General features: G+C 49.8%; 1 protein-coding gene across 1 annotated transcript in view; it reads left to right on the plus strand.

Annotated features, from left to right (window-relative positions):
• The first annotated feature begins 7593 nt into the window (after positions 1–7593).
• MRC2 (mannose receptor C type 2) overlaps positions 7594–18855 on the plus strand; it is a 91102-nt gene continuing 79840 nt past the window's right edge. Inside the window, exon 1 of the mRNA XM_054014042.1 lies at positions 7594–7936. Coding sequence (XP_053870017.1) covers positions 7834–7936 — 103 coding nt within the window. The 5' untranslated portion in view covers positions 7594–7833. The remainder of the gene's footprint in view (positions 7937–18855) is intronic.

Consider the following 18855-nt stretch of genomic DNA (forward strand, 5'->3'; position numbering starts at 1 on the left):
GTGTTCCTAGATGCTAAGGCCAGAAGGGACCACTGTGACCCTCTAGTCTGGCTTGCGCCAGACAGGAGGTCAGACAATGCCCCCTGGAAACCATTCCAGTTTTAACGAGAAAATATCTTTTCAGAAAACATCCCATCTTGGTTTAAAGACGACCCGCTAGCTTAGAAAGTGTTAAGCTGCACGTGAGACACTCTCCATCCCCGAGGTGGAATCTCACCACCCAACGTCAGAGCAAAGAGTCAGCGGATCTTTAATGACCACCAATGGTCAGGACCCTCTGGTCTTAAATGCCACTCCAAAGGACAGTTCCCTGATAGCATGGAGCCTGGAGCATTTGTTCCCAAATGTCTTGCTGAGCAATCCTCACCCTGACCTCCTGCAGCACCGGGGCCGTCCCTTGAAGGTTGGCCCAAGCTCAGCTGTGCTTAATACGTGAGAGCTACAAGCCCACTGCCTATGCTGTTACCCTCCCAGGGAATGGGACAAAGCTACCGGGATAGTTTTCTTGCTCTGACTCCTGTTAGCAACTTCGGCGGCATGGCGATGCCAGACAATGCTAATGGTGCAAAGGGGCTGGATGGAAAACGTCATCAGCTCTGATCTCCCATCAGCCAAGGCACCGTCGCTTCTGGAAACACGTGCATGACTCTAGCTACTGCAATGGCAGAGAAAGAAGAACTTCGTCTCACGGAAGCTGAATAATCTGTGGCCAAAAAATAGGTGAACGATGACACACGATTTATCGAGCACATTAAGAAATTCATCAGCCGTCGCTCTATTGCCAACTTTCCCTTGTGTGCCTCTGCTTGGCCGGAACGGTCCAAATGGCTCGGACGGCAGGAAACTGGGGTTTGCAAACTCAGTCACTCGCGAGGCAATCTAGGCTGGGCCCTGATTCTGCATTCCTTTGCACTCCGAATGCTTCCGCTGCCAACAAAGAGAGCGTCGGGGGAGCCACGGCACGATGAATCAGCTCCTGTGCGGTAACGTCCAGAGGGAAAAAGATCCCAGCCATGTACGAGCAGAGAATCCGGAGGTGGAGGCTGCAGTTTTTCCACATTTAAAGCTGCAACCAGCTTCTCTTTTTGAGCCCTCTGTTAGGGCCTGTGACTTTGGCTTGGTCTGAGAACTGCCTGATTTATGACGAAGACAAGAGAGACCGTCCCTACAGCGCCTGGCTTGAGGAAGCCCCCTTCTCCCCAGCACAGTTCTTAGGACGCACCCCGGTCATCAGCATCTCCCGCAGGCTAGCTTAGGTGCCTCCCACCTAGCGTGCAGGCTTTGTGGGTCATTGCAACACGTAACTTCCCTCGGGGGCCCTCGCCCTCAGCTACAGTCATGGGGGCCATATAAGCATCTTGGCTATTCAACCCTTCTGCCAGGGTTAGCAGCAACAGCAAGGGCGTTCCTCACCAACATCAGCGCTCCAGCTGCCACTACTCAGTACTTTCCCTGAGTTCCCTTACTAGGCAGCGCTTCCTTCCCCGCGTGCATGAACCAAATCCAGGGGCGAACCAAGGTAAGCTTTACGAGGGGTACGGGCAGCATGTATGGGGAGCTCACCCTGTGGCTAAACAGATTTTATTTACCAGGATGGTCGATCCAGGGCCTTTCACCAGCGCTACGTCAGCACGGGCCCTTTTCTAAACAAATTACACGCCCGCTTCCATTGCAAATTAGTCACAGACATGGACCTTAACTTGGTCAATAATCTGCACAAAGTCTCATGCAGTAGTGACTACACTTCCGTAAGCTGCTTTTCCCCCAAGAGGTGGCAGCCTTAAATGCAAGGATGTCATGCCAGATTCACTCCGGTGTAACTGAGGCCTTGGTGGGAACTCGAATACAAACACAAGTACAGCTGCACCGGAGCAGAACCCCAATGAAGCCACGCCATGCTTAAAAGGGTCTTGCACAAGTGGAAGCTGCCCGGCACTAGTTGTTTTAGGCAGAGGGAGCTGGGTAATAACATGAAAGGACACCATGCTCATAACTATTTACAAAGGTGCTGCAACTGCAGCTGGCATTCCAGCCCTGTGCACACAGACTGACTGACTTCTGGCGCCTCCTCCACGTCCCAGGCAGGTTGCTGCGCTAGTCGTGATTTCAAAAAGCCCTGAGATCGGGTCTGGTCCTAATAGCCTAGTGGCTGAAAGAAGAACCAGACAACAAGAGATTTCCGATGCCCCAGTTTAACATTACGTGAAAGCTGCCAAAGTGGGGAAACCTGGGGACGGGCCTGTGATAGCTGATTAGCAGCATTCCCTCCCTTGTGGAAAGACAAACTCAAAGGAGACAGTCAAAGCATTGCTGATGCTATTGCAAACGACAGTGCGCCCAACTGGGCTGATCCAGCAGAGAAGTTTAAATGGAGATGGGCTCTATCCCAGCGGTTCTCCCAGCTAAGCCTACTAAGAAATGTGAATAAAAACGGGGGCTGAGCAAGGAATAAAAGTAGCCAGAACCAGGCTGGATGCTCATCAAACCAAACGTTAACCAAACATCATCCGAAAACGATTCTTTTCTCTCTCACTTGGCAAGAAAAGAGCAAAAGGCAAGTGAAAAACCAAAGACTCTGGCAAGGGCTGGAAGCCGCCTCGGAAGTGGAAGTGATTTTGGATGCACGTGCAATGCCAGCGAATGAGCTCCCCCAAGGAGAGTGGAGAAGCGAGGCCTGTAACCTTGGCAAGCCACCAGCTTTTCGCTTACTTGGTTCCTTTTAATCCGACAGGTTTGCTGCTCCCAGAAGAAAAGGGAGTAAGAGTGAGGGGAGCTGGGCGCAACCTGAACCCTACCGCAGCCCCAGCCGACAGCGTTCCAGGCTGACCTGCTCCCCAGTCTGGAGGAACGTTGATAATGACGCGATCATTGCAAGATCTGAGCAGTTTGAGACATTCAATGAGTCTGTGAGGTTGGTAACGGTGGCTGAAACCTAGCTGGAAGGCCTCCATGACTGCATAGCGACTGCCACCGGGGTTGTCAGATGTTCGGCACGGTCCGCGTACACAGGGTGGTCGGCGGAAGTAGAACTCGGCATGTTATTCTTCTAAAGCACAAGTCCTATCTGCCAAGCTGTGAGCAGCTCTGCATGTGACACATGGGCAGATGTGAGCAAGCTCTTTCCGATTCAGTCCAGCTCTCGCATCTGAGAGTCATTGATTAATGCTCCCATTGCTGTCCAGAAACTTGATGTGCTTTCAGCGATCAGTGATTTAGGGCAGCGTTATCACACCCATTTTACAGATGGATAAACTGAGGCACAGATAGCTGAAGCAACTTGCCCATGGGAACAGTAGGTGGCAGAGACGTTAACAAAACCCAGGTTTCCTGACTCCCATGACCATCCTCTTCTTTCTAAACACTTCTCAGGGATAAGTTCTTAAGCAGAGCCTTTCTACCAGATATCTCAAAGCACCTTGAAAAGGAGGGAAGTATCATTACTGCATTTTACAAGGAGGGAAACTGAGGCACAGAGCGGGCAAGTGACTTGCTTAAGATGACCCAGCAGGTCAGTGGCAGGGCCATGACTATCCTGACTCCAGTGCTCTATGCGACGGACCATGCTGCTTCCCAAGTTGCTCTCTCCTAGAGGCATCATTAAGACAGCTGTACGTCTGGCAGGGCTTGAAATGCTGCCACATATCACAGCACTTACGCCATCCTTGGCAGAATCTTCCCATCTGCTGTGCTTCGAATCAGCTGTGTAGATGTCACGAGGGCGTCTATGTGAAGGGCATGCCCTGGACTAACTGTTACTTTGCTCTGGGTAGCCCTGTCTCCTGTGGGGATGAGTGACAGGCCGATCTCCAGCAGCTTGGCTGTGTACATGTGCACAGGGCTGCAAAACTGGCTAGAAATCTTCGGAGAAGAATTCCCCCCCACCCCACCCCACCCCGCCCCTCCAAGATTTCTGGTGCTTCTTGCTTCCATTTGCTCCAGAAAAAAATCCACACAAACATAGTCTCTGACAGACCCTCGGTTTGACTTGCTGCTCCCAGCTCAGGCCAGAATCTGGGAGGACAGAGACGCAAGAGCATGAGAAGTTGGGGGGGGAGAGGAGGTTTGCTACAGACTCCTCTCCCACCCACCCCCCATCCAGGAACTGCTTCCTGGTAGCCCTCTGTGTTCTATCTTTGTATGACACACATAACTGTGTGAAACAAATGATATTCAGGTTGCAATGTAGGAAATGCCAGATTTACTGTTGTCTGTGCAATTCTAATTCTGCCCACTTGTGCATCCCTCCAGTGCAGTGAATGAGGAAGGGGTGTTTATGATTTGTTGAATGTTAGTAAAACTGATTCTGGGTGAGATTCTGACCTCGCCCTATGTATCTTTACCAAGCTGCAAACTCCATTTTGAAGGTGCAACCCCGTTGCCTTCTCTGTTGGCTGTCTGCAGCCAGGTTGGACTGAAATTCCAAGGGCTGGTGGCAGAAATATAACAAAGGTGGGTCGTTGACTTGAAGTGCCCTCCCAGTGAAATGGAAGAGCTCTAAACAACATAGACTGGTTCCCAACCAGGGGAACTGGTTTAGCAGGGGAAAGGTTGCTTGGCAATGAAGTCATGGGGCTCCACGTTTCCATCCCATCATCCAGATCATTAATGAAGATGTTGAACAAAATCGGCCCCAGGACCAACCTCTGCGGCACTCAGCTTCATACTGACTGCCAACTAGACATCGAGCCATTGATCACTACCCGTTGAGCCTGATGATGTAGCCAGCTTTCTATCCACCTTATAGTCCATTCATCCAGCCCATACTACACCTCTACCTCGATATAACGCTGTCCTCGGGAGCCAAAAAATCTTACCGTGTTCTAGGTGAAACTGCGTTATATCGAACTTGCTTTGATCCATGGGAGTGCGCAGCCCTGCCCCCCCAGAGCACTGCTTTACCGCGTTATATCCAAATTCGTGTTATATCGGGTCGCGTTCTATCGAGGTAGCGGTGTACTTTAACTTGCTGGCAAGGATACTGTGGGAGGCCATATCAAAAGCTTTGCTGAAGTCAAGATATATCTTATCTACTGCTTTCACCATATCAGCAGAGCCAGTTATCTCGTCCTAGAAGGCAATCAGGTTGGTCAGGCATGACTTGTCCTTGGTGAATCCATGTTGACTGTTCCTGATCACCTTCCTCTCCTCCAAGTGCTTCAAAATAGTGTTCCTGTATTATTCTCTCTCTCCCCCCCCCCCACCCGTTGTTCCCCCCATGTATTGCATGCTCCCAGCCTGGTGCAGCTCTCCCTGTACCCTAGAATGCCCTTTCCATTGACACCCAGACACCTTGGGATGCGGGGGGGGGAGAGTGCAACTGGGGAATGGTGCGCTTGGGGATGGATCCCCACTGCAGGGTTGTTGCCTCCTCAGGGTGGGGGCCCCTGCGGCGTCCTTGCATGGAGGAGCTGCTCACAGACTTGCTGCAAACAACGGAGGCGGGAGAGTCTCAGATCAAAGGTGGCAAGAAGCCTTTACGATGGGAAGTGCTGGGCAGCCTAAATACAGGGGTGACTATCAGCTCTCGTCTCCCCCCGGGGCTGGGTGAAATCAGACCTGCTCAACTGGGTGTCACGTGCCCTGTACTGATGCATTCCCACTGCCCTCTGTGTGCCCAGCGACCCGTATCCCCCCTCCATGCCCACTGCCATCATTTTAAGAATATTTTCTGTCTTTCCCCAGCACTGGCCATTTCCTTTGTTCTTACCCGAACCCTGCAGGGGCATTTTCCCCACCTCTGTGGGCTCTTCTCATCCTGCTAAGTGAAGATTCCCAGAGCCTCTTTGGCTTTCCCCCTCCCCCTACTCCTAGCCCCCAGCCCTCATGCAGTAGTTCTCCCTCACAGGCTTTGGGTGTTTTCCCTCTGGAAGGGGGGGGGGGCAGGAAGTGGAGGAGGAACTGCTGGCCTGGTGCACCACATACAGGTGAGTGGGGGATGCAGGAAAGTAGCCTGCCCTTTGGGTTGGTCTAGCCCCGCCTCTTCTGCCTCCAGTGAATTGACTGGCAGTCCAGGGGAGGCTGCCGGTATTACGTTTGCAGAGGCCAGTGTGGATGCGCCCAGACTATGAACCTCTGTGCCTCAGGTGCCGCCGTCCAGTGACGACTGGCCCATTGGGGCCGTGCTGGGCAAAGGGCTGCCGCTTGGGAGCAGCGGGCAGGAGAGGCACAGGTGGTCTGTGCTGAAGCAGACTACGCTCCCTCCTCATCTCATCCTCCAGCCAACACCCCACACCCTCTTGGATCCCCAGGAACAGCAAGGATGGGCTAGCCTGCTGGGCGGAGGCTGGAGGAAAGCATCCTGGGGGCTCCACGTTTCCTAGGCTTTGAGGCCAGAAGGGATCATTAGATCATCTTGTCTGACTTCATGCAGAACGTCCCGTCTTTCACTGATTTGTCCCTTAGGGTAACCCCCCCCCCTTTACTGTGCGATGTACTGACGTGTTAAAACCAGGAACAAGGACCCTTTTAAACATTAACTTGAAGCTTATGATCATTTGTTCACGAGAGACGAAATCCATGATGGGCTACGTGCAATGGTGTTTCCCTAAACTGTCCCTTAAAACAAAGCCTGGTCCCTCATATTCCATGTGGTTTTCCCTTATTTCCCTCCACAAGGGTGGACTCCAGAACTATCCCTCTTCCACAAGTTGAGCAGCATCGGAGGATGCTCTGTAGTTACAAGAGGGCACAACCCCCTTAGGGTTGGTCTTGGCTGCAGGATTGTCAAGTGTTGTCCCTAACTCAGGTCCCATCCCCACACACACGCTTGAGTGGTGTGGCGTGGCGGTTTTCACTGGAGTTGGCTGGCCCACCAGGGGGAACAGGCTACAGCTGGAGTGAGTTAGACAATTGCTCAGCGCAGTCCTCCAAAGGCTCTGGGCAGTGTAGTTGCTCTCACTCGAGCTCGAGGAACATCTGTCCACCAAGGCAGATCACTTTGTGTTGCCTTAAAATCCTGGTGCCTTGTTCCCCTGGGAGAATGACTTCAGGGGCAGTTATTCCTACCTGGCAGCAAGAGAAGGGGGAGGAGACAGATCATAGAATTTTGCAACGTGGTGCCTGATTCGTTTTGAATGTGCAAAGGGTTAGCAGCAGTGCATTGGGGTTTACATTATTTGTAAAAGCTGAAGGAATGTCGCCGTGCCCAGCTAACCTCCTGGGGGAGGGAGCATCCACCGCTCCCTCGCCACCACAAGTTGCTTGCCATTAACAAAGACAGCAGCAAACCGCCCCCGAGCCCCCATGGCAGAGGGGAACTGTGGCGTTTGGGGTGGCAGCTGATCGGGCTGAATAGTTGACCTCCCGGCCGGGGTCCATGCATTTCATCCCATTCCCCCCCCCCCCCCCAAAAAAAAATCTGCTTTGCAATGCACACAGGAAAGGCTGCAGCACCCCCCAGCAAACTGTTGCAACAGCTCGTGCAGCGCTTCGTGCCAAGCGCCTCAGAAGTTTGCTTCCAGTTTGCTAAGCCTGAAACATTTTTTTCCCCTTCCCTGCTTTTTTGGGATCAGCCCACAAGTGACTGGCTCTCCGGTGACGCAGTGTCTACTCTGAGGCTTTCTTTGAACCATTAGCAGACAGGCAGACACACTTTTTTTTTTTTTTTTGGTGTTCCTCTCCTCCTTCTCTCTGTCTTTCCACCCCCCTCTCCTTCACCCCAGCCCCTCCAGCGTCCTCCCTCCCGAGCAAGAGGAGGACAGAAGGGAGAAAACAATTGCCCACCTCAAGAGTTCTGCAAGGAGAGAAGGCGAGAGAGAGAGAGTGGGGGGGAGGGAAAATCCAGCCTCCATCCAAAAAAAGAAAAAAACCCTTCAGCAACACCTATCCCTGGGCATGAAACTCACTAATCTCGCCTGCTCTCCATGGCCACGGATGCTGCAATGCGCGCTCTTCTGCGTCTTGAGCCTTGATCTGCGTCTCGGCGCTGCTCGCTCAGGTAGAGTTTGCACATGTTTTTCCAACTCCGAAGTGTCTGTGAGTGAGAGATGTGGGGGGGGGGGGGGGAGGTGCTCGGTTCCTTTGTGCATCGGCTGCTCTAGATCGAGTCCTTTTTTTTGAAAGAAAAGAGGGAAAGGAGGCAGTGGGTGGGGGTGTGCAGGGAAGGGAGGGCAGCTAGAGCAAAGAGTTGAGTGAAACCAGATGTGGAGGGCTCCCTGGCACTGCTCGAAGTGGGGCTGGGATGGAATGAAACCACACAGCTCATTACAAACACAGTAACCCCCCCCCTCCAAAAAAGTGCTTTTCCCCTTAAAGATCAGCTCATCTCTGCTGCCGAGGCTTAACCAGTGATTCCACCCTGATCAATATTCCACATCGCCCCAGGCCAACAAAAACTTTGGTCGGTACAAAGTTTTCCCCACCCCCCAAGTGAACTGAAAAAATCTGCCCTCTCTGGTATGCCTTGGGTCCCTAGTTCTCTCTGGGTGACAGCGGTTTGGCATGTGTCACTCGAGTGTGTTGTAAGGGGTTGCTGGCCATTTGTTAGGCATCAGTAGCTTAGCTAGATGTACTGATCCCATCATGTCAAAGCAGACTCAGCGTGCCTGTGGGGGTTGGTTGGGGGTTATTTATTTATTGTATTCGTTCTTCCTCTTTTGGCCAAGTTGGTTAAATGCACCCAAGAGTCTGGACAACTCCTGGTTTGTACCAGATAGACACCCCTCCCCCCAAAAAGTGGCTTTTCTAGCTTATGATATTTGTAAGACACATGCTGTTAAATGCAAAAGAAAAGTCAGACCAGCGTTAGGAATTCCCAGAAGAATCGTATGTTCTATCACCAGAGGAGAAGAATGCAGCAGCACTGGGGAGCGGAGGGGGTGGATTTAGGGGGGAAAGATTATTAGGTCAGATTGGATGTGAATCAAAGCGGCTCAGGGATTTGATTGCCAGCACTGGAAGCTGCGGATGCAATCTGGAACCCTTTTGTCTCCTGAGCGGGAGGTGTTCTGGTTTTTTTTTTTTTTTTTTTTTAAGGAGTTCATACTTTTAGGCCCCAATTCAGCCAATCACTCCAATTCAGCCAAGCACATAAGCATGGGTTCAAGACCTATTGGCTGTTAAGCATATGCTTAATTGCTCTGCTGAACTGGGGCCTTCAGAGGTACTTGTAGGCTATGATTTTCGTTTTACTTTCTCGTGCTAAAAACATTATTTTTTTTTACCTTGGCAAATATGTGACATGCCAAATGGCCTGCAGCTTTCAAGACCTCCCATGGAATAGCCATGTGAACTGTTCTGTAACTCGGGATGTGTCTGTTTACATAAGCGAGTGACTGACGTCCATTGAGTTGCTTCCTTTAATTAATTTGGCTGTATTAAAAAAAACAATAGGGTCTATTGGCCTAAACAAAAACAAACGTAAACCCTCTGTTTAATTTATTAGAGTGCTCTCCGTAAATCCAAACCAGATTTGTAAATGGCAATTTGCGAGGGCGACATTTTCCTCTTACTTAATAAGTAACGATGGGAACTATGTTCCGGTCCTGTCCTTGCCCTTCACGGTTACTGGCTGAACTGGCCGACTCCTTGGGGCTATCGAAACCTGGGAGGAATCAGTTGTTATAGTTTGTATTGCGGTAGCACAACAGAGATGATTGTGCTAGGTCCTGTGCAGATGCATAGTGAGAGAGCCCCTTTCCCTGCCCTAAAGCCTAGCTACATAGGCAAAGCAGGCTAAGGGTAGGAGAAAGGATGTATTGTTATCCCCATTTTACAGATGGGGAAGTGAGGTGGAGAAACCTGTACCTGCGGGTTGGTCTCAGACTGTTTCGACAGGAGCTGTAATTTCCAACTCGCACAGACGTAACTGCAGGAGTGGTGGGGCGAGCTAGCAGACCTGAGTACGTCTAGGGTTTCAGGTGGGATCAGACCTGGGGCAACTAGCCCCTCCCCCTCATCACAGCGCCATTGCTAGTTTTAGCGTGCTAGCTCAATCGCAGGTATGTCTACCTGAGCGGGAAATTTCTGCTCCCGCGTAGCCGTACCCTAGGCACTTGCCCAAGGACGAGCCAGGAACAGAACCCAGATCTTGCAGATCCCACTCTGATGCTGTAACCAAAAGACCAACCTTATTCGTAAGTGGGTTCAAGGCTCCAGAAGGCAGCCCTGTGTAAAGCCGGGCACCATGTGCTGCTGTTCACATTTGCCTTAAGGCTGGCTGAACTTGGGGTGACCAGATCTCGCTCTCCCTTACAGCTGCGGCTAACGGCGCAAGGAAGGGGGGCGGGAAGAAATGGTCATGCGCGGTGGCGGATGAGTGGCTGGATTTATGGGAGAGGGCTTTGGCTGGGGGTGAGAGCGTGAGCCTGATTGGATGAATTTCTCTGACTCTTCATGGTGTTTGCTAAACTGCTTTGAGTTCACAAACCTTTCGGGCCCCCGCACCCTGTCACCGAAACCCTAGTGAAATTCCAAGGGAAATTAAATTGAAAGCCAACCTGCCTCTCTGCCCCACCGGCAAGGCAAAGGGGGGGCTGGTGCTCAGAATTAGGGCTCAAAGCACCTTTTCCCACTTGCTCCCTAGGCATAAGCAGCCAAGCTATGCACAGCACAGGGACCATGTTAGCTCTTCTCTGCCTCGCCGCTGCTCTTCTCACAGGCCTTCTCTTTGTTTCCTTCTCTGCTCCATTTTCATGTCGGTTCTTCTCCCCCATCCCCATCCATTTCCTTCTCTGTTCCTTCCTTCCTTTGCTGCTCTCTCCTAAGACCAGCTGGTAACATTCCACTGCAGCTCTGTGGTGGGGTTTGAAGTCGGACAGGCAGCGTGGCATTGGATATGGCTGGAGGTGACGCCGCCAATGCTCTGAGATGCACTGGCAAATATTCGGTTTCTTGTCTCTGCTGCTCACGAATCAGGCCTGTTTCGATTATTGACACCATGCAGGCCGGGCTGCGTTCTGCCTCGCACATCACAGGCTACGATGATGCCCTCTGGGGTCTGGTCCCAGAACGTATCTTGCTGGGCCTGCATTAGGCGGGGGGGCAGCTGGTCCTTGCATGTGGGGCCGAGCCAGCAGGCAGGAAGCGAGTCTCGCTTTGGTTTGGGATCTGGGGGGTTTGTTCATTTCACAGTCGTGTTGCTGATCACGCTTTAAAGGGACAACGCCCCGATTAAAACCCCTGGGCTGCTGAAGAACTGATGCTGCTGGGGTCCGAGGCGCATTAGGTTCCTGCCAAACCTCCCCTTCCAGGGGATGGTTAATCGGGGACCAAAGCTTCCCTTGGGTCTGCAGAGTCACGATCCAGATGCTTGCTGCTCTCTGTGGGTGTGGGCCCTTTCCAGCAGAAGTCGTGCTGCAATTTCCTGGGCTCTTGACACCACAGCATCCGTGGACGGAGCCCAGAGGGAGTTAACGCTGGTTGTGCGTCTGCGGGTTTAACAAGGGACAGTGCTGCAGAAGAGTGGCCATTGCCTTGCTGGTAGGGTGACCAGATGTCCCGATTTTATAGGGACTGTCCCGATATTTGGGGCTTTTTCTTATGTAGGTGCAAATTACCCCCACCCCCTGTCCTGATTTTTCATACTTGCTATCTGGTCACCCTACTTGCTGGTCACCCGCCAGAGCTAGGCGGGACATCGAATCATAGACGTGCAGGGAATTCCAGGGAGCTTGGAGGCAGTGCCCCTCTCCCTGTTGGTTTAGGTGAGGGCTTTCCATGCACTGAGTACTGGAAAGTGTAAGCATAATGAGCTATTAATCCAGGGAAGAGTCCAGGGGCTCCTCTGTGGCCTGGGGGTTGTTCAGCCTTGTTGCTGTCTTAAGAGAGAAACCACTGTGGTGTCCTTTTTATGGATTTCATTAAGGAAATGTACAAGCAAATACAACCTAAACAAACACATCACTGGCTATAAATGAATATAATTTCCCGAAACGCGCAGAGCACGGAACGATACAGTGATCAAATCACAGCAGCAGTTGAGGTTGAATTGATCGATCAGTAACTACCAGGTTTTACTCGTGCCTTGCTAGGCAGAGCTCCCGTTGGGAGGTCTGACTCAGGAAGGACTGAGAACGTGTGGTAGGGAGCACAAATGGAAAATGCAAGAATGCCCTTAGCTAGGTCCAGTCCTTGCATCCAGCTATGGAAGGGTTCTGGGGTTTGCCCCCTGCATATCCGGCTGCTTGTGGGAGTTTGTTCCATAATGTAGATGTTTGCGCATGGGGAAGGGGCAGCGAGAAGATTTTTCCAAAGCAGAAGGCGAACAGAACAGTTCTTGTTTAATTGTCCCTCCATTTCAATGAAAACGACTTGGTTAGCTGTAAACTTTCCCCTGCAGTCTTTGCAACTCAGACATTGCGGCACTGGGCTAAGTTAGCACCCAGGAGGCGGAGGGCAAGCGTCTATTAGTTATCGTTTGTATTCTAGACGTGCCTACAGGCCTTCCCTGAGGTCAGGGCCCCAGCGTGCTAGGTGTTGTGTACACACGTGCAGTGAGAGCCAGGCCCTGGTTTGAAGAGTTTACAATCTAAATGGACAAGATAGACAAATGGTGGGAGGGGAGACAGGCCTGGAGGGGGGACGTTGTTTGCCCAAGGAATTCGGGAAATGAACAAACCCCATAAATCATTTACAGTAAACTACATTTTTTTTATTACGTTCCCAGTTTGACTAATGCTGGCTGCACAAATCAGTCAGCCCAGAGAATAGTGACATGGTAAGGAGAAATTTCCCATGTTCTTAAATATTCCCGTCCACTCTTTCTATTGGCTCCCCTGCCACCCATCTTGTAAAATGACAGGCCTGCTCTGATTCCTGAGCATCGCTTCCTGGGTCCCAGTTCCCAGTGTGGAAGGAAGAGGGGTGGATGGATTGGAGACTGGGTGGCTAGGGATGGGATGTGGATATTTTCACCTCTAGGTCACTGGTTCTAATCCAGCCCACCTTGCTAGTGACTGAAAGATGTTCTTACCAGACAGCTGTTTGCTGGCCTGGGTGGACAGATCGAGGGAAGTGATTATTCCCCTCTATTTGACACTGCTGAGGCCACATCTGGCGTATTGTGTCCAGTTTTGGGCCCCCCACTATAGAAGGGATGTGGACAAATTGGAGAGAGTCCAGCAGAGGGCAACTAAAATGATTAGGTGGCTGGGGCACATGACTTATGAGGAGAGGCTGAGGGAACTGGGCTTGTTTAGTCTGCAGAAGAGAGGAGTGAGGGGGGATTTGATAGCAGCCTTCAACTACTTGAAGGGAGGTTCCAAAGAGGATGGAGCTCAGTTGTTCTCGGTGGTGGCAGATGACAGAACCAGAAACAATGGTCTCAAGTTGCGGTGGGGGAGGTCTAGGTTGGATATTAGGAAACACTATTTCACTAGGAGGGTGGTGAAGGAATCTCCATCCTTTAGAGGTTTTTAAGGCCCGGCTTGACAAAGCCCTGGCTGGGATGATTTAGTTGGCGTTGGTCCTGCTTTGAGCAGGGGATTGGACTAGATGACCTCCTGAGGTCTCTTCCAACCCTAATCTTCTATGATTCTATGACCGCTTTGGTGGGTCTCAGTCCAGATCCCCGTGGATGGGTGTCCGAAGCACAAAAACCACTGCCACGGTTGAACCCTCATCAGAGAGGCCAGAAACGCACACTGGATCGAAGGTTAAATCCAAAAGAAAACATTGCGGGAAGGGGATTGGGGCATGCAGAAAAACTGAATAAACAGAAACCTTGTAAAGCATGAGACACTATAGAAAAAGTAGTGTGAGGAGATAACAGAGAAGAAAAGCTGCCAAGACTAGAATGGGCCTTGGAGACCGAATGCCCCTTTTCCCCAAAGTGGGCCCTCGAAGGGTGGGGCACATTGTCAGGGGGTGGGAAGCGCCTGCTGCACTTGCGGAGCTGTGTCTGCTCTGTGATTAAATACAAGATGTTATTTAGTTGTGGCCAGCCTGGCCCCTTCATTATTATTTATTATTTGTGTTACTGTAGCACCTAGTAAAAACGGAACAGGGGTGGCTAAAGGGGAAACAGACCGTTCGGGGGGGCTTCGTTGTAGCTTTGGTTTGAAAGGGTTTTAAAAAAACCTAATGTGAATTACAAGACAAGACTCCATTAAGATGGAGTGAAGGCTGAGACTCCATCTCCATAATTTAGAGGTGCAAATTATTACACGGATGTTGTAATTATCCCAGAACCAAGCATTGGAAAGCCAGGAAATTCAGCACTAAGGTTAAGTTAAGGAGTTAAGGCTGTTTAGGTGCATTGTGGTTCATTTCTATGCGTTAACATGTTTGGATTTCTTTTAAATATAACCTTAACTCTGAATTTCCTGGGTTTGTAAGGATTTGTTCTAGGATAATGAAAACATCCCTGTAATGGTTCAGTAACCCTTCAGTTACTGGTGCATGCTTTCAACCTTAACTACACTTTAACATATTTTGTTTAATCTTGCTGTTTCCTTGTTTTGTTTTGTTTTTTAAATAAAAATTTCCCATGTGAGCACTAAGCAAGAAACTCAAAGGCAATGCTGCCGTGCGGTATTTCTGTGGCTTGGAAGATCTGTAGTGTTAATCGTAAAGTTAACGTTTGAGGGCAGCCTCATGGGTACCAGAGCAGCGCAAAGCCATCAAAGTGCACTAGTGCATCTGCATGAGTGAGCCTGGTGCTGTGTGAAAAGGAGCGGGACCCGGGCCTTGAGTCCCAGTGACACAGGGTGTAGCTGTCTCGATGGAGAGCCTATCAAGCGCTGATGCTAGCCCAAAGCAAGATGGGGCACGTGTCAAGAGCTCTCGGTGGTAGATTACTTGTCCCATCTTGCCTTTGAATAAGGAAGTGGGAACCACAAATAAGTAACTGGTACTGCGAATAAGGAACCAACTTCATCCTCTTGGTTTATACTCTCTTGTACCCATATTAAAAAATGCTTTATACCAGTATAGCTTATTTCCATTACTGCAGGGGAGTGAGCTTGCATTGCGTTAGTACAGTGGTTCCCAAACTGGGGTTCGTGAACCCCTGGGAGTTCGCGAAATGTTACAGGGGGTTCTTGGGAAAAAATTTCCTAATGGCGGACAGAGCTGTCCCTAGGGACCCCGGAGAGCACGGGGCCTGGAGCCCCTGGACTTCCAAGAGCTAAGCAGATCAAAGCAACCGTACCTATCACACTGAGGAGATTTAAACTTCAAGACTCCTTATAAGAAATGGAAAGGGAGGTGGATATTTTTTGCTGATTTTATAATTAAATAGGCAGCTAGTATTGTTTTTAAAATTATTATGAAGAACAAGTTTAAGCTTTGTTTGTTTGCCTGGACTGCTCAAGACCAGAATGCTTGTGGAAGGAGGAACTCTTTGAGTTGGCTTCTTAAATATCGTCATGCTGTTTCCCATCTGATACTTCTTGATGAAACATAGGAGCCTTGTCTTATTACAGGCTTATTCAAAGTGATACAAGCTATGAAAGTGAGATCTTGGAAGAGTGTTGCCGTTTTCATAATGTATTAACAATACTGTTATGATAAATAATAATTAATAATAGTGTGGAATAAGCAGGTCATAAAAACAAATGTTATATTTCCAAGATCACTGCTTTTATACTCAGGTAAAGGAGAAAATCCCTGGAAATATTCATTTTTAGAAGCAGGTTCGCGAAACTTGACATTTTAGTGAAAGGGGTTCACAGGTTGTTAAAGTTTGGGAACCACTGCGTTAGTGCTACCAGCGTAAGTAAAGTGTTACAATTTCTGTGTGAAGACGAGCCCTTAAGATAGAGTTCAGCTAAGAAGAGAGATTACTCCTGGGGGCTGTGTGAGCTCAGCACCTCTGAAAACTGAGGCCAAGTGAGGTGCCCGAAAACGGAGGCATTCAAAGACCAGCACCAAATTTTGCAAATATAGTCTTTGCGCATATGTGGGGATGTAGAGCTATAAATATGTTACAATAGGCCCACGTACTTTAATAAAGCCCCATTAAATTATCACACGTATTTTAAATATTTTACCCTTTGTTGTCAATGATCAAAATATCTGCACATAGATACAGTCTTTGGGGCAGGCACCATCTTTTTGGTCTGTTTGTACAGTGCCTAGCACAATGGGCCCTGGTCTGTGCCTGGAGCTCCTAGGCACTACAATAATAATAACCACCACCCATCATCTTCCTTGTCGCACTTCAGTCCACCTGAAACAAGGGCGGTGTCACGGTTGCATTGATCAGACAGGGTGGGCAATGGGAAAACTGATAGAAAAGAAGTCGTCGTTGTTGTTTTTAACACCTGTATTTGGTAATCGGCAATGGAAAAATCCCATGGCAGCCAGTAGGGAAGTAGGTTGTGACTTTCTCGGCCTATTTCTGCCCTTTGATGCATGCACAGTTCTCTGCTTGGATGCACTGGAAGTCATGCACGTCCACGGGCAGAATTCGGCTCTTGAAGATTATTCGGTGGTGTTTGTGGATGGAAATTAGGTGTTGGAATCGGGAAGGTAGAATCGAAGGCCCTGATCCTGCGATTGGATCTGTCCAAAGTAAAATGAGGCTTAGATTGTGGGAAGGCACGAGGGGCTGACCCAGGCCTGTATGTGGGTGCAAATGAGGTCTAATAGTTGGATTGGGGTATTAGGAGCCAGGGCTCCTGGATTCTGCCTCTGACTCACCATGTGACCTTGGGCAACTCATTTAACCTGCCAGTGCACTGTTTCACCTTTGTCACATGGCTATAAATAGTATTTGCCTCCATCGTGGGCAGGGTTGGGAGAATGAATGAATGTTTGTATAATGCTCTGAGACGATCCGATAAAATGTGGTCTATGGGCCAGCTCCAAAGCCCGTTGGCACCGGTAGCAAGATTCCCATTAACTTAAATGAACTTTGAATTGGGTCCTATAAGAACCAAGAGTACTCGTCTCCCAAGAAGTGAGATCAGCTACAGCAAAGAAGGGATTCGAGTAACTCCCCCACCGTGCAGGCTGCTTTGCCACATGCACTGTTCGTTGGCTCTTGGTGGGCCTGAGTGAGGCTTCGTGGCATTTCGTACAGAAATCCCACCCATCGCCAGATTCCCTTTCTTTCCCTGTAGCGAGAGAGCTGTTTATTTTTCCTTGAGGTTTAGTGAAAAACCTCTTTTCTTTTACTTCTTGGCTTGAGTGTGTAGATCCACTTCCTGCTGAGTCAGGCCCCAGCCTGAGCCAATGTGTTTCTCTGATGGGACAGCTTGTGCTTGGGAAGGATGCCGGAAGGGAGGCGGAGCGCTGATGGGAAAATCAGACCTGAGCTCTGCCCAGATCACTTTTATTTCTCCCCCTTTAGAAAAAAATGTTTTTTAAAGAGGGGGAAGTAGAGCAGGCACCCCTGATGGTAAGCAGGGTCTGAACTGAAATATCTGACTTTAAAACTTCCCCCTAGATCTAGTGGGAAGTTTGGACAAAAATCAAGACCCAGGCTTGGGTTTTGGAGCCTGAACTCCTCTCTAGAGGCACTGTGGTCCCATGTATACGGAACTGGACTAGGTCACTATTCCTAGCCATGCCCCTTGGGGCAAGTGGCTTCCCCACCTCTGTTTCCCCTGTCGCCCTGTGTCTACTTAGATTGTAAGGTCTTCGAGGCAGAGGTTGTCCCTCTTACCACATGTATGACAGCACCTAGCACAGCAGGGCTCTGGTCTTAGTTGGTGTGATGTATTGAAAACTGTGTTATAATGACAAGCTGCCACTTTAAGCATAAAGGGTTTCCTGGTCCTGCTTGCAGGCTAGGGGGCTCTGTAGGGAAGCATGTGATCTGGGTCTTCAGCAGTCAGTCTGCAGAGACTAAGCCTAGAGCAAGGTGAAGTGAGTTGTGGCTCTCTGCCTTAGAGAGCAGACTGCTTTCTTTCTCTGTTTTGGGTTCCTGTGTGTCAGGGTTCTGGATCGAAGAACTATAGTGTTGTGTTATGTTGCAACCTTCCAAAAAGAGTATTTGGTGGTTTTTCTCTACCTTCTCTGTCTGTATGCCGTAAACATAACTGTTGGGTCCTCTGGGCAGTAATGGAATGCAAGTAAAAATAATTGTTAGTCGGAATGCCTGGTAGAAGAGCACCTTAGTTATAAGATCAATTCTCTTTGGGGTCTGACTGTGAGTCCATGCCAGTGTAACTCCATTGTTAAGTGGAGTTATTCCTAATTTATACTAGTGTAAAGGGAAGGAGAATCAGGCTCTGAGCCTCTACGTACCCAGGAGAATTTTCTTAAGTGTAAAAATGTTTTGAAGGTTGCAGACGGCTTGTCATCTACGAGCTCGGGGGCGTGGGTTGGCTGTTAAGTTTGACTTGCACTTCCTCTGTACCAGAGCCTCAGTGAGCTTTTAGAAAGGAATTGCACATAATACAGACAGGGATACAGGTTCTGGGCAGCAGCCGCAGCTGTGACTTCAGGGGTTTGCTTGACACTGTGGGTGCGGCTTCGTAAAAAGCCAGTGGGTGTTCCTAGCGCAGACATACCTCAGAGAATGTTTTCCTGTTGGCCTTAAAGGCTATGGGCCAAAACATGTGCTGTTGTATCCCTTTTTGTTCTTCCCTAATTAAATGAATGGGTGACCTCAGGATAAATATTTATGTGCTTGTCGAATCCTTGCCGAAGGTACAAGGTGTATTACTGTGTCTCTGAGCACTGCCATAAAGAGCTCTCAGTTGCAAAGTGAGAGCTATGTTGTGACTTCCACACCACCCCCTGAAGCCTGCATGTCGTGGTGGGCAGAACGCCAGGGAGGAGAGGGTGTTTTGGATATTGCTGGAGACTGTGCCTCATGCTAAAACATACACGGGCCTTATTTTGGTCTGTTCTTGTGCTGTAAATCTGGATTTACTCCGCTGGAGTCCAGGGAGTTACTCTAGTTTTACCAAGCTGGGACGGAGAGCAGAATCCAGCCTGTGTCCCTTTCCCTGGCTTTTCTTTGTG

The sequence above is a fragment of the Malaclemys terrapin genome, chromosome 25 (assembly GCF_027887155.1).
Source record: "Malaclemys terrapin pileata isolate rMalTer1 chromosome 25, rMalTer1.hap1, whole genome shotgun sequence".
NCBI lineage: Eukaryota > Metazoa > Chordata > Testudines > Emydidae > Malaclemys > Malaclemys terrapin.